Source organism: Pseudophryne corroboree, chromosome 1 (genome assembly GCF_028390025.1).
Source record: "Pseudophryne corroboree isolate aPseCor3 chromosome 1, aPseCor3.hap2, whole genome shotgun sequence".
Classification (NCBI taxonomy): domain Eukaryota; kingdom Metazoa; phylum Chordata; class Amphibia; order Anura; family Myobatrachidae; genus Pseudophryne; species Pseudophryne corroboree.
The window spans coordinates 10,551,781-10,577,261 of NC_086444.1; the positions used below are offsets into that span (position 1 = coordinate 10,551,781).

Genomic DNA, 25,481 nt, shown 5'->3' on the forward strand with positions numbered 1-25,481 from the left:
TTGCTCTGTACCTAGGATAATCTCTTCATCCATCCCTCTCTCTGAAATATCCCTATCGGGGTTTATCATTTTGGGTTATAGTCAGAGTCCATGTCTCTCTGTGGGAGGTTCTTCTGGATTTTTCCTGAATTCCTGATGTGGGGGGCTACTCCGTCTGAGCTGATGACCAGGTGTCAGGAATTTCTCATCCTCTGGACTTAAATGGTGACTTTCCTTTATACCATTAAACCCAATTACTAAGGCCTTGTCCACAAATGGGAATTTACCCATCCCAAGGAGTGTATTGTATTGTTTTACTAATGGCATATGACGTGTTGTTATTTTACTCATCACGTTACATAATACTGTTACTTTATATCATTACTAGGTCATACTGTATGCATATTAGAGGAGACAAGTTATGTTGAGTGCAAAAGTTGGACATACGCCCCTCTTGTTGTCATTATGGAGAAGATGCATTGTGATTGTTGCTGCAATAAGATTTTATGTTTACCAAAGCCCAATACCCAGGAGATAACAATGTACATGTTTAAAAATACAAATCAATAAGCAGACATTATGGGAACAGCTTTAATATATTTATTTCCCAGGTACCGCGGGGTGTGTGCTCTGCAGTGTGTATTCCGGGTACCAGACGGGCACTGAAGAAAGGCTCTCACGCCTGCTGCTTTGACTGTGTCCCGTGCTCAGAGGGGGAGATCTCCAATGTGTCTGGTAATCATCTTATTTTTCATCATTTTATCTGTGCTCATGTGCGGAGGGAAGTGTAGATGATATCATTGACTTCATAGGTCATTAAAAACATGTAAACTTCAAATAAAACAAAGGTTACACTTTGGCTTAAAATGAAAGGGAGGAATTCAATTGAGAGGGAGTGCTTTGGAAAACATTGCAGCACTGTTTTTTTTTTTTTTTGTGCACAGCCATGGGATTTCCCTATTCAATTAAAGGAGATAAAATGAGATGCAGTGATTTCTAGAGAAATCCCCATATCTTATTTATTTATTTGTTTTGCACCCCCAGAGAAAGTCTGATCATTATATTTAGGAAAAATTAGCTGGACTAGCTCTGACATCCTTTCTACACTCCCCTAACAACTAATTAAGCAATTGGAAGTTTCCAATTAACTTAATAAGTCATTTCTGACTTACCATCCGAAGTGGAGTCTTCTTCATCCAGCATTGGGAACCGGTCTCCTGTAGCAGAGATGAGTGTATGTATGTGTGTGACTGTGTAATCACGTGTGTGTGTGACCCCTGTATGTGTGTGACCACTTCCAGAGGCCGCAGCAGGTAGAACTAAATCTCCCAGCATACACACATATCTCCTATATAATAGCCCAGATCTGTGATTTTGTGATTCATTTGCTAACGCTGGGCGGAGTCACAACAGTGGGCGGAGTTAGTCAAATGAGTCACAGATCTGGCCAAATCTATAGGACACTAGGAGCAGCTGCAGAAGCAGATGGTATGGACATGGTACAGGCAGGGGTGCATACCTCCCAGCTTTCACACACACACACACACACACACACACACACACACACACACGGTGAAAAGGGGGCGTGGCTTCACGGGAGGGCCCCGTTTTCGTCAGTGAGGGGGCATGCCCAGCGCTCTGTGAGCTTCTGGCATGCCCCCAGGGGCTGATTATGAGTCCGGGGGGCACAGGGTACTTGAGACAGGGGAGCCCTATCTTATTGCTGTGCCTGCTGTGGGATTTGGGGCGTGGCCTAATCGCGCTCCGCGAGGCCACGCCCCTTATGCAAATTCCGGGATTTTTTTTTTTTTTAATGGAATTTTGGCCCCTCAGCTAGGGCTAAATCCAGAGGGGGTGGTCACTCCCCCTACACACCCGCACAGGCAGAAGAAAGCAGGGAGACTGCTGCCTCCCTGCAACACCACAGACCTGCCAATATGCAGCAGCGTGTGCTGACTGTAACACAATGCTGCCGCTGTTGCTGGCAGGACGGGGGAGCTTCTGAGCTGGGACAGAGCTACTCGAGCCAGGGGGGCCCCTAAAACTGTGGGTCCAACGGTACGTACCCCCTGCCCCCCCCCCTTAATCCGGCTCTGCTGCTGGAACCCCCCCTTAATCCGTAACCCCTCTGTCTCCACTATTCACCGCTGCTCTGCTAAGCAGAACAGCGAGTACAGGAGCTTTCCAACTGCCCCCCCCCACACCGCAGGACACTGCGACCCGCGGGTGGGGCAGCGGGACAGACCCCAAAGAATGGGACTGTCCCGCGAAAATTGGGACATTTGGGAGGTATGGGGGTGTGTGAGGGGGTATTCCATACTTGACCCCCACATCAGCATACTCAGCAGGGTCTCTCTGGCGGGGAGGAGCGTCACTTTCTGGCACACTCCACGCTTCTTAGCTGTAGTTTTGTGGGTCACCAGCCGCTGTGCACTTTCCGTACTGCCTCTATTATCTCCAGCCGCGGCAACCCCACCGCTAGCTGCAGCGCTGCCACCCACAGTGAGGTGCGCCCAGCTCCTTCACACACTTTAGCCGGCTGGTAGCGCTGCAGAAGTCCGCGCTGCTTGCAGGCTCTGACCCCCTCCTCCCTACAGCATCAGCGTCTCCTGGGAGCTTACCAGTCACTCCCAGTCTCCCCTTACCATAGTGCCCAGCAGCCGTGAGGTCCGCGCCACGTGCATGCTATGACCCCCTCCTCCCTCCAGCCGCAGCATCTCCTGGGGGCTAACCAGTCACTCCCAGTCTCACCTTACCACAGTGCCCGGCAGCTGCGCGAGGTCTGCAGTGTGTGACTGAGGAGGGGGGGAGTGATGCGGACGGGCAGAGGAAGCAGGACTACAGCCTAAGAGAGTCAGCCATGCCAAGTCTCCACCAGCAGCAGATCACAACAGGTTGGAGTGGAACAGCAGCAGCCAGCAGCAGTGACTCCGGTAAGACACATCTGTCTGTCACCACTGTTTTGTCCCTAATACCAATCTCTCCCGTGCCCTGTGTTCTGTCATGTCCCTGTCACCCCTGGCCTTGACCTGCCACCCTTATCCTGGCCCTTTCACCCTTATCCTGGCCTTTTCACCCTTTTCCTGGCCCTGTCACCCTTATGCTGGCCCTGCTACCCCTATCCTGGCCCTGTCACCCCTGTGCTTGCCCTGTCAACCCTATACTGGCCATGTCACCCCTGTCCTGGTCCTGCCGCCCCTACACTGACCCTGTCACCCCTATCCTGTCCCTGTCATTTCTGTCCTGGCCCCGTCGCCCGTGTCCTGGCCCCGTCACCCCTGTCCTGGCCCCGTCACCCCTGTTCTGACCCTGTCACCCCTGTTCTGACCCTGTCACCCCTGTCCTGGCCCAGTCAACCCTGTTCTGACCCTGTCACCCCTGTCCTGGCCCTGTTACTGCATACCCTCCAACTACCTTTTTGGCAGGTACAGTACCCGCAGCACCTCCAGACCTCTCCCCAATGCACCACACCTCCGCACCTTCCCCTCCACCACATGCGGTACTCCACCCCTCCCCCACATGCTGTGCCTCCAGACCCCCTACACCACCCGCGGCTCCCACTTCTCCGCCCCTTCACCACCCCCAGCAATCTCCAGGCCCCCTCCACCATTCACCCCCCTTATATGTCTCCCCCACACCTGCCCCCCTCCACCCGCAGTATCTGCAGACACCCTCCTCCATCCGCGGTCCCCCCCTCACCCACCCCTCCCCCACCAATGGGACCCCCGCACCTGCCCCTCCACCACCTGCAGCACCTTCGGACCTCCTTCCCCATCTGCCGCAACACCCGTACCAGCCCCTCCCCTACCCATGGCGCCTGCGGACCCCTACCCCACCAGCAGCACTCCCGCCCCTTCCCATCCCACAGCACCTCCGGAACCCTTCACCCATCTGCAACATCCCCACACCAGCCCCTCCCCCACCCTTGGCACCCCTGCCCCTCCCCCACCTTCAGTGCCTCTGGACCCCTCCCTCATCTGCATCCCCCACTCCTCTGCCCCTCCCCCACCCGCAGCACCTCCCAACCCTTCCCCATCCGGGCCCCACCCCCACTTCCGCCCCCCCTCCATCCGCAGCATCTACAGACACCATCCGCAGTACCCCCCGCACCCGCTACATTCTGTACATTGTGGCCTGCAGGTGCTGTTCACGCCGTCGCAAGGGGCTGCGCCTCCTTCACCATCGCACACCCTTTCATCTCCTATATAATAGCCCAGATCTGTGATTTTGTGATTCATTTGCTAACGCTGGGCGGAGTCACAACAGTGGGTGGAGTTAGTCAAATGAGTCACAGATCTGGCCAAATCTATAGGACACTAGGAGCAGCTGCAGAAGCAGATGGTATGGACATGGCACAGGCAGGGGTGCATACCTAAATGTATCGGGGGTATACCGCACTGGAAAATAATAATGTATCTAATAGATATTATTAAGACCAAAATATAATGAGTACAAAGAGAAAACCAATGTTTTCTAATTAATCTTAAATTTGGTGGTGCACCCTGAGTCAGTAATGAAACATGCAACAGAAAAAGAGAAAAGAAGACTCTTTTGTGGGCGCACTCTTATATGTATGTGTATAGAAGTCTCAGAAGAAACAAATGATAAAAATTATATGCAAATTTTATTAACAACAATCGGTAAAATGGTAGTAGAATATACTGTCAAAAGTATCAAAAAGAGGAGGGGGGGTTGGGAAAAGGGGAACACAGAACAAATTTTTACAGTGTAAATACTGAGTAATAGTTCTGGACTGCCAGGGTACGAAAATGCAGAAAATAACAGCTGGAGGCCTGAAAAAAATCTCTATAAGAATCCTAGGTAGGTATGTAAATATAAGGATATTAGGTTGATGATAAGTCAGCTAGATCTCTTATGAGTAATAATGAAGAGACGGATGGGGTAGATAAAGATGGAATGAGTAAGATGAATTTGCTGTCAGTGTTAGACGCTGAGCAAAACCGTCCAGGAACTTCTACTAAACTGAGTATTCCTCAAGAGTCTCCCACTTGAGTACTAACCCAGCCCGACACTGCTTAGCTTCCAAGATCGGAAGGATTCGGGCGTTGCCAGTGTGGTATGAAAGTAGAAGAGATATTTAATATCGAAGGCTCGGGAATCACTGATGAGAGTTCACGAAATGGAGAAGAAAAGAGTAGATATAGATTGGAGAAGAAAATAGGGGATCTGCTGCCAATGTTAGACAGGGATGGTTACCCCTGAATCAGTGGTGATAGTCCTGAAATTAGAGGAAGTTGGAAAAAGATGGGGGGGGGGAGGGAAGGAACAATGCTGGTCTAAGGTAGTTTTGGAAGGGTTGATGGTTGATAAACTACCAATTACAGGGTGCTGATGGTACCTGTGATATTAATAATACTTGATGTTGTAGAAAGCAGATTGTAAAAATTGGCAGAAAGTCAAGATGATCAGGAAGTGACCAAGCCCGGTGAACGGGCGAAACGCGTCTTCCGTAACCCCACTGCCTGGGGGACAGCCGACTCCGGACAGCCTGAACCTCGAGCAGCTCCGTCTCATTCAGCCGCTACATCAACAAGCCGCCACACACTGCCGCGACGGGACATTGGACATTGCGCTCCTTCTTCCTTCATCTCCGACACAGGAGATCAACCCTTCCAAAACTACCTTAGACCAGCATTGTTCCTTCCCTCCCCCCCCCCCCCGATCTTTTTCCAACTTCCTCTAATTTCAGGACTATCACCACTGATTCAGGGGTAACCATCTCTGTCTAACATTGGCAGCAGATCCCCTATTTTCTTCTCCAATCTATATCTACTCTTTTCTTCTCCATTTCGTGAACTCTCATCAGTGATTCCCGAGCCTTCGATATTAAATATCTCTTCTACTTTCATACCACACTGGCAACGCCCGAATCCTTCCGATCTTGGAAGCTAAGCAGTGTCGGGCTGGGTTAGTACTCAAGTGGGAGACTCTTGAGGAATACTCAGTTTAGTAGAAGTTCCTGGACGGTTTTGCTCAGCGTCTAACACTGACAGCAGATTCATCTTACTCATTCCATCTTTATCTACCCCATCCGTCTCTTCATTATTACTCATAAGAGATCTAGCTGACTTATCATCAACCTAATATCCTTATATTTACATACCTACCTAGGATTCTTATAGAGATTTTTTGCAGGCCTCCAGCTGTTATTTTCTGCATTTTCGTACCCAGGCAGTCCAGAACTATTACTCAGTATTTACACTGTAAAAATTTGTTCTGTGTTCCCCTTTTCCCAACCCCTCCCTCCTCTTTTTGATACTTTTGATAGTATATTCTACTAGCATTTTACCGATTGTTGTTAATAAAATTTGCATATAATTTTTATCATTTGTTTCTTCTGAGACTTCTATACACCTACATATAAGAGTGCGCCCACAAAAGAGTCTTCTTTTCTCTTTTTCTGTTGCAGGGGTGCATACCTCCCAGCTTTCACACACACACACACACACACACACACACACACAGCGAAAAGGGGGCGTGGCTTCACGGGAGGGCCCCGTTTTCGTCAGTGAGGGACATGCCCAGCGCTCTGTGAGCTTCTGGCATGCCCCCAGGGGCTGATTATGAGTCCGGGGGGCACAGGGTACTTGAGACAGGGGAGCCCTATCTCATTGCTGTGCCTGCTGTGGGATTGGGGGCGTGGCCTAATCGCGCTACGCGAGGCCACGTCCCCTTATGCAAATTCCGGAATTTTGGCCCCTCAGCTAGGGCTAAATCCAGAGGAGGTGGTCGCTCCCCCTACACACCCACACAGGCAGAAGAAAGCAGGGAGACTGCTGCCTCCCTGCAACACCACAGACCTGCCAACACGCAGCAGCATGTGCTGACTGTAGCACAATGCTGCCGCTGTTGCTGGGGGAGCTTCTGAGCTGGGACAGAGCTACTCGAGCCGGGGGGACCCCTAAAACGGTGGGGCCAACGGTACGTACCACCTGCCCCCCCCCCTTAATCCGTCTCGGCTGCTTGAACCCCCCCTTAATCCGTAACCCCTCTGTCTCCACTATTCACCGCTGCTCTGCTAAGCAGAACAGCGAGTACAGGAGCTTTCCAACTGCCCCCCCCCCACACCGCAGGACACTGCGACCCGCGGGTGGGACAGCGGGACAGACCCCAAAAAATGGGACTGTCCCGCGAAAATTGGGACATTTGGGAGGTATGGGGGTGTGTGAGGGGGTATGCCATACTTGACCCCCACATCAGCATACTCAGCAGGGTCTCTCTGGCGCGGAGGAGCGTCACTTTCTGGCACACTCCACGCTTCTTAGCTGTAGTTTTGTGGGTCACCAGCCGCTGTGCACTTTCCGTACTGCCTCTGTTATCTCCAGCCCCGGCAACCCCACCGCTAGCTGCAGCGCTGCCACCCACAGTGAGGTGCGCCCAGCTCCTTCACACACTTTAGCCGGCGGGTAGCGCTGCAGAAGTCCGCGCTGCTTGCAGGCTCTGACCCCCTCCTCCCTCCAGCAGCAGCGTCTCCTGGGAGCTAACCAGTCACTCCCAGTCTCCCCTTACCATAGTGCCCAGCAGCCGTGACGTCCGCACCACGTGCATGCTATGACCCCCTTCTCCCTCCAGCCGCAGCATCTCCTGGGGGCTAACCAGTCACTCCCAGTCTCACCTTACCACAGTGCCCGGCAGCTGCGCGAGGTCTGCGGTGTGTGACTGAGGAGGGGGGGAGTGATGCGGACGGGCAGAGGAAGCAGTACTACAGCCTAAGAGAGTCAGCCATGCCAAGTCTCCACCAGCAGCAGATCCCAACAGGTTGGAGTGGAACAGCAGCAGCCAGCAGCAGTGACTCTGGTAAGACACATCTGTCTGTCACCACTGTTCTGTCCCTAATACCAATCTCTCCCGTGCCCTGTGTTCTGTCATGTCCATGTCACCCCTGGCCTTGACCTGCCACCCTTATCCTGGCCCTTTCACCCTTATCCTGGCCCTTTCACCCTTATCCTGGCCCTGTCACCCTTATGCTGGCCCTGCTACCCCTATCCTGGCCCTGTCACCCCTGTGCTTGCCCTGTCAACCCTATACTGGCTCTGTCACCCCTGTCCTGGTCCTGCCGCCCCTACGCTGACCCTGTCACCCCTATCCTGTCCCTGTCATTTCTGTCCTGGCCCCGTCGCCCGTGTCCTGGCCCCGTCACCCCTGCCCTGGCCCCGTCACCCCTGTTCTGACCCTGTCACCCCTGTCCTGGCCCAGTCAACCCTGTTCTGACCCTGTCACCCCTGTCCTGGCCCTGTTACTGCATACCCTCCAACTACCTTTTTGGCAGGTACAGTACCCGCAGCACCTCCAGACCTCTCCCCAATGCACCACACCTCCGGACCTTCCCCTCCACCACATGCGGCACTCCAACCCTCCCCCACATGCTGTGCCTCCAGACCCCCTACACCACCTGCGGCTCCCACTCCTCCGCCCCTTCACCACCCCCAGCAATCTCCAGGCCCCCTCCACCATTCACCCCCCTTATATGTCTCCACCACACCTGCCCCCTCCACCCGCAGCATCTACAGACACCCTCCTCCATCCGCGGTCCCCCCCTCACCCACCCCTCCCCCACCAATGGCACCCCCGCACCTGCCCCTCCACCACCTGTAGCACCTCCGGACCTCCTTCCCCATCTGCCGCAACACCCGTACCTGCCCCTCCCCTACCCATGGCGCCTGCGGACCCCTACCCCACCAGCAGCACTCCCATCCCTTTCCATCCCACAGCACCTCCGGAACCCTTCACCCATCTGCAACATCCCCACACCAGCCCCTCCCCCACCCTTGGCACACCTCCCCCACCTTCAGTGCCTCCGGACCCCTCCCTTATCTGCATCCCCCACTCCTCTGCCCCTCCCCCACCGCAGCACCTCCCAACCCTTCCCCATCCGGGCCCCACCCCCACTTCCGCCCCCCCTCCATCCGCAGCATCTACAGACACCATCCGCAGTACCCCCCGCACCCGCTACATTCTGTACATTGTGGCCTGCAGGTGCTGTTCACGCCGTCGCAAGGGGCTGCGCCTCCTTCACCATCGCACGCCCTTTCATTGTGCAATATTTAACCACTAACAAAGGAATGCAGGTGATACTCCATATAACACAAATATTGAACCCCAGAAAGGCATGCAAGGGTTAAGGGGGCGTAGCCCCTTGCGACGGTGTGAAGAGCGCCCGTAGGGCACGATGAAGCACCTAGTATATATATATATATATATATATATACTGTATATATAGTGATGTGGTTGGCTGCAGCTGACATGCAGGCTTCTTTTTCTGTGTGCTGCAAGAAGTAAGTACCTAGATATCTAAATAAATAAATATATAAATATATATATATATATATATATATATATATATATATGGGTCAGGTATGTGTGACCAGCACTTGGGCTCCCACCAGTCACCATACCAACACCGTGACAAGAGCAATGAAGCCCCTTGTAGGCTAGCTGCGCTCACCACGCTGCTCTCACCATGCTGCGGGCTTGTTGGCGAGCGCTATAGGCAGTGGCGTAGCAAGAACTTTGTGGGCTACATAGCAACATTTTGAAGTGCCCCGTCCCGATGCTTCTAGAGAGATGCTTCACTGCAGCAGCTGTTAATGTTATGCCCTGTAATAGTGCCCTAGTTCATGTTCTGACCCATAGCAGAGCCTTATTTAGTGTTGTGCCCCATAGTGGTGTGCCAGGTCTTTAATAAATCGTAGTTGTGCTTAAGTTCCCCCTATGTCACATTTCAGAGCTGCCAGTACACATTATGCCACACAGTACCCCCAATTCACATTATGCCGCACAGTACCCCCAATTCACATTATGCCACACAGTACCCCAATTCACATTATGCCGCACAGTACCCCCAATTCACATTATGCCACACAGTACCCCAATTCACATTATGCCGCACAGTACCCCCAATTCACATTATGCCGCACAGTACCCCCAATTCACATTATGCCGCACAGTACCCCCAATTCACATTATGCCGCACAGTACCTCCAATTCACATTATGCCGCACAGTACCCCCAATTCACATTATGCCGCACAGTGCCCCTTATTCACATTATGCCGCACAGTACCCCCAATTCACATTATGCCGCACAGTACCCCAATTCACATTATACCGCACAGTACCCCCAATTCACATTATGCCACACAGTACCCCCAATTCACATTATGCCGCACAGTACCCCCAATTCACATTATACCGCACAGTACCCCCAATTCACATTATGCCGCACAGTACCCCAATTCACATTATGCCGCACAGTACCCCAATTCACATTATGCCGCACATTGCTCCCAATTCACATTATGCCGCACAGTACCTCAAATTCACATTATACCGCACAGTACCCCCAATTCACATTATGCCGCACAGTACCCCCAATTCACATTATGCCGCACATTACCCCCAATTCACATTATGCCACACAGTACCCCCAATTCACATTATGCCGCACAGTACCCCAATTCACATTATACCGCACAGTACCCCCAATTCACATTATGTCACACATTACCCTCAATTCACATTTTGATGCACAGTACCCCAATTCACATTATGCCGCACAGTACCTTCAATTCACATTATGCCGCACAGTACCCCCAATTCACATTATGGTGCACAGTACCCCCAATTCACATTATGGTGCACAGTACCCCCAATTCACATTATGCCGCACAGTACCCCAATTCACATTATGCCGCACAGTACCCCCAATTCACATTATGCCGCACAGTACCCCCAATTCACATTATGCCGCACAGGTCCTCCAATTCACATTATGCCGCACAGTACCTCTAATTCACATTATGCCGCACAGTACCCCCAATTCACATTATGCCGCACAGAACCCCCAGTTCACATTATGCCGCACAGTACCCCAATTCACATTATGCCACACAGTACCTCCAATTCACATTATGCCGCACAGTACCCCCAATTCACATTATGCCACACAGTACCGCCAATGCACATTATGCCGCACAGTACCCCCAATTCACATTATGATATATAGTGCTCCCCGTTCATATTGTGCCTCATTACAGAACTCTGGTTCATATTATATAACATTATAAAGCCCTCCAGTTCATATTATACCACACTGCAATGAGCAGGTCTAGGGGCATACCTAGATATATTGTAGGCCCCTTGGAAAAAGTTTGTAAGAACCCCTACGTACCACCCAATGGCAGAAAATGTATATAACACATGTAACTGTGACAGGGAAGGTGGGACCTCTCAGCTCTGGGCCCCATAGCAGCTGTACTCCCTGCACCTATGGAAGCTACACCCTGTATATATAACACATGTAACTGTGACAGGGAAGGTGGCTCCTCTCATCACTGGGCCCCATAGCAGCTGCACTCTCTGCACCTATGGTAGCTATACCCTTTATATAATACATGTAACTGTGACAGGGAAGTTGTCTACTCTCAGCTCTGGCTCCATAGCAGCTGCACTCCCTGCACCTATGGTAGCTACACCCTGTATAGAACACATGTAACTGTGACAGGGAAGGTGGCTCCTCTCAGCTCTGGGTCCCATAGCAGCTGTACTCCCTGCACCTATGGAAGCTACACCCTGTATATATAACACATGTAACTGGGACAGGGAAGGTGGGACCTCTCAGCTCTGGGCCCCATAGCAGCTGTACTCCCTGCACCTATGGTAACTACACCCTGTATATAACACATGTAACTGTGACAGGGAAGGTGGGACCTCTCAGCTCTGGGCCCCATAGCAGCTGTACTCCCTGCACCTATGGAAGCTACACCCTGTATATATAACACATGTAACTGTGACAGGGAAGGTGACCCCTCTCAGCTCTGGGCCCCATAGCAGCTGCACTCTCTGCACCTATGGTAGCTACACCCTTTATATAATACATGTAACTGTGACAGGGAAGGTGGCCCCTCTCAGCTCTGGCCCCATAGCAGCTGCACTCCCTGCACCTATGGTAGCTACACCCTGTATATAACACATGTAACTGGGACAGGGAAGGTGGCCCCTCTCAGCTCTGAGATGGCGCCAGCATCTACCGCCACACCAGAAGCGTACCGGAGCTCCTGTTGCTATCGTGTCTTAGTGACGTCACTGCAACATCCATGCAGCGCGTCAGTGTAATCCCGTCACCATGGAGACAGCAGGATAGTAACAAATGCATACATTAAAACAAACAAGGTATACAAGAGAGAGATACACAGAAAGACAATAGATATACTGTATATACCAATCGGCTCCTATATAAAAAGCCAGGATAAACATCATATATTCAAACACACTCAACACTCTTAGTGTCCCTTGTTGTCAGCGGTAGTCATTATAGCATATTGTATACCTATTAGGATATACATGTCACATAAGGTACTATATAAAATATACTGTAATAAATATGTATACTGTCACTGGGGAGAGAAAACTATTGCTCCTACAAACAATAAAATAAAAGGAGGTGTTTTGGTACATGAATGTCTATTATAGGATTCTGATTACTAAACTTCATCCGTTTAAAAGGGATATTAATTAATACGCAAGCTCCAAAAATTTAAGCCCCATAGGGGTTTGCCTATAAAGATATCACAGTGTTCATTTATCCCTGATAACAAACTACACAGCAGTCTGGTCTGCAAACACAGCCCATAGGAAACACAAACTCTTTATTGGAAACATCTAAACACAAACTCTTTATTGGAAACATCTAAACACAAACTCTTTAGTGGAAACATCTAAGGACATTTGCAACATTTTGCAAAATTAAGAGGCCGACTATTAAAGTGATACAATTGTAGCAGATAGAGCACGAGCTACAGAACACATGCAATATAGCAGAAACAGGTAGCATAAAGGGTCACAATAATTAGGATCACAGCCGGAGATCGTAAAGTTTTTAATCACACATTCTGTCTTTTCTATCACCCTATATTTTAATTATTTCACCCATGATTTAAAAATCTAGTAATACATACCAATAAAAGTTAAATTTTATCAAACACAGTTTAGCAACATACAAGATAATAGTAGAGATTGAACAGAGCATGCAATATCAAAAAACATAACGTGCCAGAAATATGGTTTTTGAAAAGATGTAAAACCTAGTTTCATATTGCACATAATTAGCAATAAACCAGTACAAGTAAACCAACAGATAAAGATTATATTACACACACACATATATATATATATATATATATATATATATATAGAGAGAGAGAGAGAGAGAGAGATAGATATATAGATATATATATATATAGAGAGAGAGAGAGAGAGAGAGAGAGAGAGAGATAACAAAAAATCTGGACATGAAATAGTTTCATTGAGAACATCAAGCCGGTGAATCCAGCTATTCTCACATTTCAATAATAATAGGTTTCTAAAACCGATTATATCCAAATGTGATAAAGGCGGCGGCATCACCACACTGATTAAACAAGATTACAGAAATTAAATTCTCAATTATTGGACAATGCCACATATCAAAAACTAAAAAGCAACCCCTCAATCACAATCAAACTTTCAAAAACTCATCAGATCTCATGTGGAAGCAGGTGTGGTTTCAGAAGATGAACATGGATACATCAACATAGAAGACCCTATAACCCCTACCGTATATACACTACCAAAAGTACACAAGAACATCACTGCACCCCTGGAAGGCCCATCATAGCAGGAACTGAGAGCCAAACGCCTAACCTCTCCACCGTCACAGATCCCCTATTACAACCCTTAGTGACTGAAACTCCATCATACCTCAAAGATACAAGGGGACGCAATTAACAAACCAAAAGACATCACGTGGGATAAAGACATGTTCCTAGTCACTGCAGATATAACCCCTCTATATACCATCATAGAACATCAACAAGGAGAGGAAGCCATTTCATAATTCAGTGGAACGCGCTCCCCCGCTCCATTAGACACTCCCCGACCTAGCAAAGCTTCAAACAGGCACTGAAAACCCACCTATTTACTAAAGCATACCCCTCTAATGCATAACCTAGTCCTTAGGCTGCTCCTACATCCCTCTGCCCCATGCCTTGGACATCTCTCCTTTGCTTGCATAGCGCCATCAGGCTTCCTCCTGCTTGCTTGCACCTCATGTCATCTGTCTGTCGCCCCTCCCGACTAGATTGTTAGCTCTTCAGAGCAGGGGCCTCTTTCCTCCTGTTGTCTAAGCCCTCTTCTCGACACATTTCACTCAGCGACCATCTTTACCTGCTCTTTCTACTACTGGTAAAGGCTCCTCTCTATCTATGGCCGCCAGCCCCAAGTAGTACAATGATTACTCCCTCACTACTTACATCTAAGCTGTATTGTGTATGAGAATTGTGGTGCTCTTTGTTACCTGCACTCCATTTTTGTTATTTATTTACTGTAATGTTAAGTTTTGTCTCCCTGTACTGTCCTTTGTACGGCGCTGCCAAACACTTGTGGCGCCCTATAAATAAAATGTAATAATAATGACAATGGTTCTTACAGCAATCAGAATACACCACAGAATTCAAAGATTTCATAAAAGAATCCATCATGTTCACCCTCAGAAATAACATTTTCTTTTATGACCGGGACTTTTACCGGCAGAGACAGGCGGCTGCAACGGAAATGCACTTTGCACCCAGTTATACAAATTTATTCATGTCTTACTGGGAATTGAATGAAATCCATTGTAAAGAAGTCTGGAAAAATGACATCATAAAATGGAACAGATATACAGATGGAGCGCACACCCTATTCACTACAATGGGAGCATCTCTGTGCACTTCCGTAGCGGGGCTAGGCACCGTATCACCTAGTCCCGCCGCGAGCGCATGTGTGCGATGGAGCCGCGCTAGATGAGTGTGGCTCCTTCTGTATTAATGACATCATCTTTATTTGGAAAGGAACAGCCGTATCCCTCCAAACTTTCTATGACGGTTTTAAGCAGAACAACAAAAATATCATACTCACCCTCACTTGCAATAAAGAAGAAATCCACTTCCTAGCTAGTTACATAACAAACAATATCATCCAAACCAGGAACCATTATAAACCCACGGATACTCAAAATGATATCCCCATCAACAGCGAACACCACCATAACTGGCTAAATGGAATCCCCAAAAATCAATTCATCAGAATCAATTGAAATTGTAGTGAAGACACAGTTTGCTTGGAACAAATGAAAGAACTGAAGACCAAGTTTAAAAAAAAGTAAAAAAAAAAAAAACGATCTGAGTACAGCGGCCCCCACATCTTTCAATTTGGAAAGACCCAGTTTGTTGACATCAGGGCCGAAACTAGGATTTCTCTCACCGGGGCAAGACAGTAATTTTGCACCCCCTCCCCCCACAACCCCCCCCCCCCCCTCCAAAAAAAAAAAAAAAAAAAACAAATGAGAAAAAAAAGTATTTTTTGATATGCATAAGGAAGACTGGCGAGTGCAGCCGATTACATGCACCTATTATAGCTCTAATTGAGCTTAGGATGGCACCGCCACAGGAATAGTAAGCAATCATTTGGAGTGCGGGGCAATTGAAACTTACACAGTAATCTGGTCCGGTACTTTATAAATTCAAATCATTTCCTCAGCGACCTGGTCCAACACTGGTTGGCCGAGTGGATACAGTCATAAATGGGCAGCACTCAAGGAATTTTGCAATATTCTCAGAGTATATTAAAAAGTCATAACAAAGCCTATATCGACATTTCTGTGCTGACGAGCACCGTCCTCAGGATGTACAACATCTAAACATAGATATCACGTTATGTTTGTTTAGGTGCATCCTGAAGATGGTGCCTGTCAGCACAGAAATGTCAATATAGGCTTTGATATGACTTTATAAATATACTCTGAGAATAATGCAAAATTCCCTGAGTGCCGTCCATTTATGACTGTGTGACTCAGTGTGTATATATATATATATATATATATATAAAACCATCCACTGCGACGGCCCTCCGTTCAGATAAAAACAATTACTCCATAGCTGTATAGTTGTGTTAGCAACGTTTTATGCTTTTGTCAAGCCAGAATACAACACACAATGTACACTCACCACATTAAATAGCTCACCCTGCCAAAGGTGTCCGACAGCTAACTATAACTATTTCCAGTCATCAACATTCACAATGTAGGAAATGACCTCACCATGAGGAAATCACCAACAATAATATGACAAAACTATATGTACAAACACATATAAAACACTTCAAATATTACAGAATGCAAACACAAAAAACTTCTTTGCAAACTTAATATGTATAAGTACTGTAGCAAACATAACATATGCTGTGTCTCTCAATGTAATCAATTGTATACTAATACGTTGCAGCACATAGAAATAACATGTGCAGCGTCTGATTCACACAAAAATGTATTTTTAAAAGAAGCCTTGCCTTTCAGCACAAACCTATCGTCTGTGTGTGTGCATGGGTTCACTTCACTCCCGCCAGAGCGTCCAGATTCCCACCTCCGTCCCTCTCCTCCCTCAATGCATCTGACGTCATGACGATACGGCACTCAGGACCCGGAAGCCTCCCTGAAGCCGGCACCCAACGGGCTGTTAGGTATTGACAGCGCTGCTCTTTTGAAGTCTGCGGGCAGCGCACAGTGCCCTCAAATAATTTTGGCACAGGAACCGGCTTCCCTAGCACCCCCCACATCCCAGCGCCCGGGGCATGTGACTCCTTAGCCCCTCCCTAGTTACAGCCATGGTTGACATACAAACCAAAAAACATTAAAGCCATCAATTTTAAAGCATCAATGGTCTTCTATAACTGAATATGACTCAGGACACATACATGTGGAAGCCACCATCAAGAAACATTGGCACATACTGTGTGAAAATCCTATTCTTAAAGACATCATTCCCAAGCACCCCACTTTTACCTACAAAAAGTTGGCCAACTTGAAATTTTTCAACCAAACTATTGAATCCAATCAGAACCAAAGGATTTCACAGATGTGGTGACTGTCTGGGTTATAGACATCTAAAAGACAGTGCTACCAAATAAATGAAAGCTCAAATAAATGGCACTGAATGGAAAATAAAGGACTTTATCACATGCCATACCACAAATGTCATATTCACAATTACATGCATGTGTAACAAAAGCTACATACTATAGGTAGGACATCAAGGTCTCTTAAAATACGATTAGGGGAACAGCTGAGAAATTTTAGAAAAGGTCTCACTACTCACAATCTATCTGAACATTTCCAAACTCACCACCAATGTTCCACTGACCAGATTAAACACTTCATGGGCTTACCAACTATTAAGCCGACATAGCAAAATAAAGATACAGAGAAAATCTTGGCAAACACAGAAATGAAAATCATATACTGACTTCAAACTTTAGAACCTTCTGGAATCAATTGAGACTTCAAAATTAAATGGTTCCTGTAATAAGCAACATACAGAACATATCTCCATTTTAAAATAACAACTTAATTGTGTGACATAAAATTATAATCATTTCTCTCTGTTCTCCATATGGCTCACAATCTGGATGCAATGAACTATTGAAATCATCATTCAAAACAAAAATGAACTCCAAGAAAATTACAGACCAAGATCCTTTCTTTGTCAAGACTAAGAAAATGTCCACTATACAAATTTAAACTGATAGCCATAAAGAAATGGATTTCATAATAGGAGGACATATACTATGCATAAGATAGCATCTGTCAGGAATCGACTTACCACAGCTGCATCTGTCCGTCGGTGCGGTCTCCGTCCGGGGTCCCTACGTCTTGCTGTCGCTAGTCTCTCTGTCGCTGGATGTCATCCTGGGCCTAGGAACGCTCCTGTTGTTAGCGGGCGTGCAAGCACGCCGCGTTCCCGCCGGGCCGCGGCATGGGCGCCGCTATGACAGTTTTCCTCAGACTAGTGTGACAGCCAATCCGGAGATTGGCCGCACCTCCTCGTTTCCATTCCAACCAATGCCTGCAGACCAAGAGCTATATCAGTAGCAGCAGGGTGAGTCAGTCCTTGTCCTGGACTTCGTGTCACCCCTGCGACTCGTGTGTCTGGCTCCGCTCTCCAGTTCCCCTGTGTTCCTGTTTGCCTTCCAGCCTGTTCTGATACCACCGTGGAACCACAAGCACCAGCAATCCCTGCATTTGACCATCCAAACGGGAGACCAGCAGCAGATGTTCCAGTTCCTGCAGCAGCAGATGTTCCAGTTCCTGCAAGGAATGTCCTTCTACCTTGATACACTACAACAATCTCTGCCTAGTGTACTTGGTTCTTCAGTTCCAGTTAACCCTGCAAGTGCTGTGGCTTCTCCTTCACCGGCTGCAATAACTCCAGTGTCACGCTTGCACCTGCCTGTGCCCAGCAAGTATGATGGCAGTCCGAAGCTATGTCGCGGGTTTCTTAATCAATGTGAAATCCAGTTTGAGTTGTTACCACACAATTTCCTCACGCCAAGATCCAAGGTTGCCTACATTATTTCACTGCTCTCTGGATCAGCCTTGAGTTGGGTGTCTCCTCTGTGGGAGCGTGCTGATCCCCTGATGAATAACTATACCGAATTTGTGTCAACCTTCAGACGCATCTTTGATGAACCGGGTCGAGCAACATCAGCTTCTGCAGACCTTATCCAACTTCGTCAAGGTACCCGAAATATGGGTCAATACGTCATCCAGTTCCAGACGTTAGCCGCAGAGATTCAGTGGAATAACCAAGCCCTGGTAGCAGCCTTCTGGCATGGACTCTTGGATCGGATCAAAGACAAACTGGCTACCCGTGACATTCCTGAGCAATTACCAGAGTTAATTTCCTTGTGCATCAAGTTGGACTCTTGCATTCACGAACGCAATAGTGAGCGTGCTCGTAGTGAGCCTCGCAAGCCAAGAATGGTACCTTCAGCACAATTTCAGCCTCCACCTTCTGATGAGCCTATGCAAATTAATAGGTCCCACTAAACCCCTGAGGAGCGGTCAAGAAGACTTCGAGAGAGACTGTGTCTTTATTGTGCTGCTACAGGTCACCAAATTAATTTTTGTACAGCATGTTCGGAAAAAGCCAGATCCTGACTTGTAAAGGAGGAGTCAATTTGGGATCTTCTAGACAAGCTCCTTCAAACCAAGACCTTATTCTTCCTGTGACCTTAGAGACTACGGCTGGACTCCAGTCTGTAACCGCGTTTGTGGACTGTGGATCTGCTGGAAACTTCATTACTCAAGCTGCAGTTGATAAGTTCCGTCTACCTGTCTGTGAACTCACCTATCTAGTCTATATCACTACACTGGATGGTAACCGAATTTCCAAGGGTTACATCTCTCATCAAACCAGGCCAGTGGTGTTGGGAGTCGGGTTCATGCATTCAGAGTTAATTAAGTTCCTAGTCATCCCTCAGGCAACCCAGGAGATCGTTTTGGGTATGCCCTGGCTCCAGCTACATAATCCGCAGATTGACTGGTCCACGTTGCAACTGACTTCCTGGGGTTCACATTGCCGTCAGTCCTGTCTAGCTCAAATTTGTCCTGTATGGTCCTCAGAAGTTAAAACTCAGTCAAGTCTTCCCGTGGTCTACCAAGATTTCTCTGACGTCTTCAGTGAAAAGGCCGCTGATGTTCTGCTGCCCCATAGAGAATGGGATTGCCCCATTGATCTCCTTCCTGGCAAGAAGCCACCTAGAGGGCGTACTTATCCGTTATCCATACCTGAAACTGAGGCAATGAGTGAATACATTAAAGAGAAATTACAGAAAGGGTTCATCCGCCCTTCGTCTTCACCCGCTGGTGCAGGCTTTTTCTTTGTTAAAAAGAAAGATGGAGGATTACGTCCATGCATTGATTACCGGGGGCTCAACGATATTACCGTCAAAAACAGCTTTCCATTACCTCTCATCACTGAATTGTTTGACAGAGTCAAGGGAGCCCGCATCTTCACTAAGTTAGATCTCCGCGGTGCCTACAATCTCATCAGAATCCAAAGTGGTGATGAATGGAAGACTGCCTTTAATACTCGCGATGGTCATTCCGAGTACCTAGTAATGCCATTCGGGTTGAGCAATGCCCCAGCAGTGTTCCAGCACTTTGTTAACTAAATCTTCCGTGACGTTCTGTACAAATATCTCATAGTCTACCTGGATGATATCCTTATCTTCTCTCAAGATCTTTCTTCACATCGTCTACAAGTCCGTGAGGTCCTCCGACGTCTTCGTGAGAACCATCTCTACGGCAAGTTGTCCAAATGCATCTTCGAAGTTCCTTCCATACCCTTCCTAGGGTATATAATTTCTGGATCGATCTCCAGATGGACCCGACAAAATTAGAAGCTATTGCTAATTGGTCTATTCTGAGTACTCTCAAGTCCATTCAGCGATTCCTGGGATTCGCTAATTATTATAGGAAGTTCATCAGAGGATTCTCAACTCTCATTGCTCCTATTACCAGCTTAACTCGAAAGCAGGGAAGATCATTCCAACTGGTCAGAAGATGCCTTGGCCGCGTTTCAAAAAATCAAGCAGGCTTTCATGTCCACCCCAGTTCTGTCGCAACCAGATGTTAACAAGTCATTGGAGTTGGAGGTAGATGCTTCCACAGTGGGAGTTGGAGCTGTTCTCTCCCAAATAGGGACTGGCTGGGAAGATTCATCCTTGTGGGTTCTTCTCTCGCAAATTCCTTCCTGCAGAAGCTAATTATTCCATCGGTGATCAAGAATTACTGGCGATCAAGTTGGCCCTCAAGGAGTGGAGGTATCTCCTGGAAGGGACAAAGTTTCCAATCAACATCTACACGGATCACAAGAACTTGCTCTACTTAAAGGCAGCCCAGTGTCTTAATCCTCGCCAGTCCCGGTGGGCTATGTTCTTCTCCCGTTTTAACTTGAAGCTTCATTTCCGCCCCGGTTCTCAGAATACCAAAGCAGATGCTCTGTCCCGATCTATGGTAACCGAAGAAGAGACGTCCGATCCAGTTCCGCATTCCATTCTGAGTCCAGTTGTGTTTGCCTCATCTCAAGTTACTCCTGTTCCGCCTTCTGGCAAGATTTTTGTTTCTCCTGAGCTCCGTTTCAAGTTGCTGTCTTGGGCTCATCAGTCTAAATTCACTGGGCATCCTGGTGTCCTAAAGACTTTCAAGTTCCTCTCCAAAACTTACAGGTGGCCGAAAATGAAGGTCGACATCAAGGACTTCGTGGCATCCTGCCCCAAGTGTGCGCAGCACAAGACTCCCCGGCAGTCTCCGTCAGGTCAACTACAGCCGTTATCAGTTCCCAGCCATCCCTGGTCACACTTGTCCATGGATTTCATCTCTGACCTTCCCTCTTCTAAAGAATTTAATACCATCTGGGTAGTTGTCGACAGGTTTACCAAAATGGCCCATTTTGTTCCACTCCAGGGTCTTCCTTCTGCTCCGAAACTTGCTCAAATCTTCCTACGGGAGATTTTCCGTTTACATGGACTACCCACTGAAATTATATCTGACCGTGGAGTTCAGTTCGTGGCAAAATTTTGGAGAGCCCTTTGTTCTGCCATGCAAGTCAACCTCAAGTTTTCGTCAGCCTACCACCCTCAGACGAATGGGCAGACGGAGAGGGTAAATCAGGAGTTGGAAACCTTCTTAAGACTCTATGTTTCTTCTTCCCAAGATGACTGGGTAGACCTGCTCCCGTGGGCTGAATTCGCTCACAACTTCCGCTACCATACTGCCACAGAAACTACTCAGTTTTTTGCCGTATATGGACAACATCCTCGTGTTCCAGATTTCTAAGACCTTCCTAACATCGATATTCCTGCAGCCACCTCTGTTTTAAGTCAGTTCTCATCAATCTGGAGGAAGATTCATGCTTCTCTTAAAAAGGCTTCAAGTCGATACAAGTTCTTTGCCGACCGCAAAAGACGTGCAGTTCCTAGCCTAAGACCCTATGATAAGGTTTGGCTTTCCACTCAGAACCTTCGTCTTAGAGTGCCGTCGATGAAGTTTGCACTACACTTCATTGGTCCTTTCTCCATTGAAAAAGTTATCAGTCCTGTGGCCTACAAACTCAAATTGCCTCCTTCCTTACGAATACCTAACGCCTTTCATTTCTCTCTCCTCAGACCTTTAATCCTGAATCGTTTCCAAAGAGCTCTTCCAGTTGGTCCCAGAATACGAACCCAGCGGGGCATTGAGTTCGAAATAGAGAAGATTCTGGATTCCCGTTGCCGGTACGGTCATCTGCAATATCTCACCGACTGGTCCGGTTATGGTCCTGAGGAGAGGAGTTGGGTAAATGCTACAGATGTCCATGCTCCAAGGTTGGTCCTTGTCTTCCACAGAACTCTTCCTTCCAAGCCACGTGGGTGTTCGGTGCCCACCCATAAAGGAGGGGGTACTGTCAGGAATCGACTTACCACAGCTGCATCTGTCCATCGGTGCGGTCTCCGTCCGGGGTCCCTACGTCTTGCTGTCGCTAGTCTCTCTGTCGCTGGACATCATCCTGGGCCTAGGAACGCTCCTGTTGTCAGCGCACCTCCTCGTTTCCATTCCAGCCAATGCCTGCAGACCAAGGGGTATATTAGGAGAAGCAGGGTGAGTCAGTCCTTGTCCTTGACTTCGTGTCAACCCTGCGACTCGTGTGTCTGGCTCCGCTCTCCAGTTCCCCTGTGTTCCAGTTTGCCTTCCAGCCTGTTCCGATACCACCATGGAACCACAAGCACCAGCAATCCCTGCATTTGATATCAAGCTCCACACCTTTAAGAGCTACAGTGTGCTCCAGCCCTCTGCAGTAGAGACTCTTCTCCAGGTGCATCTCATCATCTACACCTGTGCATCAGCCTGCAAGCTGCCAGTGTGATTCCCAAAAGCACTGTGAACTTTTCACCTGTCTCCTGCATCTGCTACCAGGCTTGCTACCCTTATTACCATCTCTGCTGGATCCACGGTCTAACTACCTTCGGTTCCCATACCGACATATCGATCCCCTGATCGATTATTCAACCATACAGTTATTGCCATAGACTCTCAGCTTCCACGCTGCTCCATTACCACTGCATTTATTTTCTGTTATTGCAAGTATTCCTGCTGCCATATTGTTTTACCTTTTGTTTAATAAACAACATTGCGCACATGCGCAGGAATCCAATCCAGCCTCCTCACTTCTTCCATCCTACCTCCACTGACCCACTAGCGCCCCCTCTGGGGGACAGAAACCCAACCGAACCTGACAGCATCCACATTTCCATTTGTAAACTATGAAAAAGGACTTTTTGGACTCCATAACATGATGACACATACCAACCATAAGATGGGTGCCAAACTACTACTGCCTTTCAACCTGACACCTGTCTTCAGAAAGATGGTGATAGTGTAGCCCCTAGCATCTTATGGAAAGGAAAAAGGGGGATAGTTCAAATGTACCCCTGAGTAATGTGTATATAATGAAATACAGTGGACAATTGTAAAAAGTCAGGAAATATACGGTATATATATATAACTTTAGATGTTTGATTGTATAGGGGGGCTGTTGGACTGGTCCATGTAATAACAGTGGGTAAACCGGGACCACAGGAGTTAGAATACTAACATGGCACGAGGGGCTGTAGAGAGACTTCCAGAAGCCCCTCGCGCAAAGAAAGAGGGATCGCGTGCGAGGAGGAAGAAGGAGGACGGTTGGTGGCGCAGAATGAAGCGGAGGAGCAACGGAGACGGAGGTACGGGTGAGCGGCGAGGATCGAGAGTAGAAGTGGAAACTCAGACGGAAGAAGGAAGGCTCCATATAGCAGCGGGACTGTAAAACCGATTCGGGGTAGGAAGGTGACGTGAGAGAGCCGGGCACACTCGTGAACCGTGGTACCGGAGTATCGCCAGCAAACAACCCCGCTATACCCCGGAGATTCCATCCGCCTGCCCGTCAGCTCCAGCTAGTGCAGGCCAAGGTACACAGCATAGCGGTGGATTGCTGTTGTTCCCCCCGCGACGGGTGGAAGTGCAGTAGCGGAGACAATAGTGAGTGCCTACGAGAGAGAGAGGGGACACTTACCGGCTGAATAAGGGATATAGTTGGGGTACGAGCAAGTCGGGGGAGGAGTCCAGGGGCATAAGTGTCACCACAGAAAGGAGGACTCTGGCAAGGATCGGATATAGTAGACTAGAGGCTGTCTAGGTATTACTCTCAAGAGGGCTGGGCCGAGCCTAGACTCCTCCCATTTTACTGGATACAAAGAGGGGTTGAACTCCCAGGACGACCTCCATTTGGCTGCACAGGGAGGATGCTGTGGCTATGACTGTAAGTAACTGGCAACAGCCCCTCCTCTTCAGCCTAGGGAGTAGAGACAGCAATGCATAGGAGTCTAAAGCCAGGACATCCTTTACAGTTCTAGACTTATGCTGAGGAACACTACTCCGATGAACAAGAGAAGTAGGAGTACAGTATAATAATATCATTATCACAGTATACGTATACATGATCACACACAGTGCCCCATAATACCCGAGGAAGGAACTCTTTCCAGAACTGATACGGAAAGGCTGCTAGGTCACCATAATGCTGAATGGAAAGACATTAAAATCCATTAAAATCCAGGTGATAAACCTTAACTGTATCCTAGTGTCTGACCCATACCTCCCTTCACCGATAAAATACCCCCGTCATAGGAGCACTGAGGAGCACTGCTTATCCCCTCCCCAGAGATATCGCTGATCGTCTACCGCACAATGGTAAAGTAGGAGCCACTTTATGCCCGATTAAAGTACCGACTACTAGATCTGGCAGGAACACAACCATCAGAGACTGTGGATATTTAAGTACAGTTCTCTACTCACAAGGAAGTACCAATTCCCTTTAGTAGGATAAATGTCGGTGCATTAGCACCTAGCAATACAGGAAGTTGACTGCCATAATATAATTACCACAAATGAACCTGAAATTATCTAATTATCCTGGGCCCCAACATGTTCACCAACAGTATAACTGAATAGACTATTCTGCTAAACTATTAACTGTATGTGCAGTGAATACCACGGTACCTTTCCTTTACAGAGTTGTTTTAGGATCCAAGGTTTTTTTTGTAATGCATGCAATTTAATTGTATAGAGGGGAGGGCATAGACTAACCTACTATTTACCATTACTTCTATAAAATATTCTACGGTGGCAGATTTATTCCCTAGTAAGGGGTATTGTATTATTGATCTTTTAACACTTACCTGTAACTTGTGATTCCGGTGGAAGGTTTCCGAATAGGAGCTAGAAAATGAAGAATACCAACATTAGATCACCATTTGGTAGGTGCATACACTAAAAAGAAGGGAAACATTAACAAAGGGCTTTCCCAAGCTAGCCCTACTATACAGAAAGTATATGTGAGGATACTGGGTTCAAAATCACTCAGTCACGGTGGTAAATGAAAAACCAACAGTGGTTTAGTGTTGTCACATTTCCTCCCTCTACTTCCAAGCCCGGTGTCCTGGGTGGCTTAAGCTTGCTGAGAGTAATGGTATTCTCCTGTACCCTGGGTATTTGTAGCGAGGGGTTTCCTGGGCTTGCTCGGCGCTGGGTCTGGTTCCTGCTGACGGGACAGG

General features: G+C 48.0%; 1 protein-coding gene and 2 pseudogenes across 2 annotated transcripts in view; 2 read left to right on the forward strand and 1 right to left on the reverse strand.

The window, feature by feature from the left end:
- LOC135030795 (vomeronasal type-2 receptor 26-like) overlaps positions 1-25,481 on the forward strand; it is a 62,737-nt gene that overhangs the window by 27,698 nt on the left and 9,558 nt on the right. For both annotated transcript variants that reach the window (XR_010238544.1, XM_063954395.1), the window contains exon 3: positions 591-714. Coding sequence is in view for 1 of the 2 variants with exons in the window: in XM_063954395.1 (XP_063810465.1) it covers positions 591-714 (124 nt within the window). In the remaining variant the exon portion in view is untranslated. The remainder of the gene's footprint in view (positions 1-590; positions 715-25,481) is intronic.
- LOC134949642 (5S ribosomal RNA) lies at positions 4,952-5,070 on the reverse strand (annotated as a pseudogene).
- On the forward strand, positions 5,838-5,956 carry LOC134949647 (5S ribosomal RNA; annotated as a pseudogene).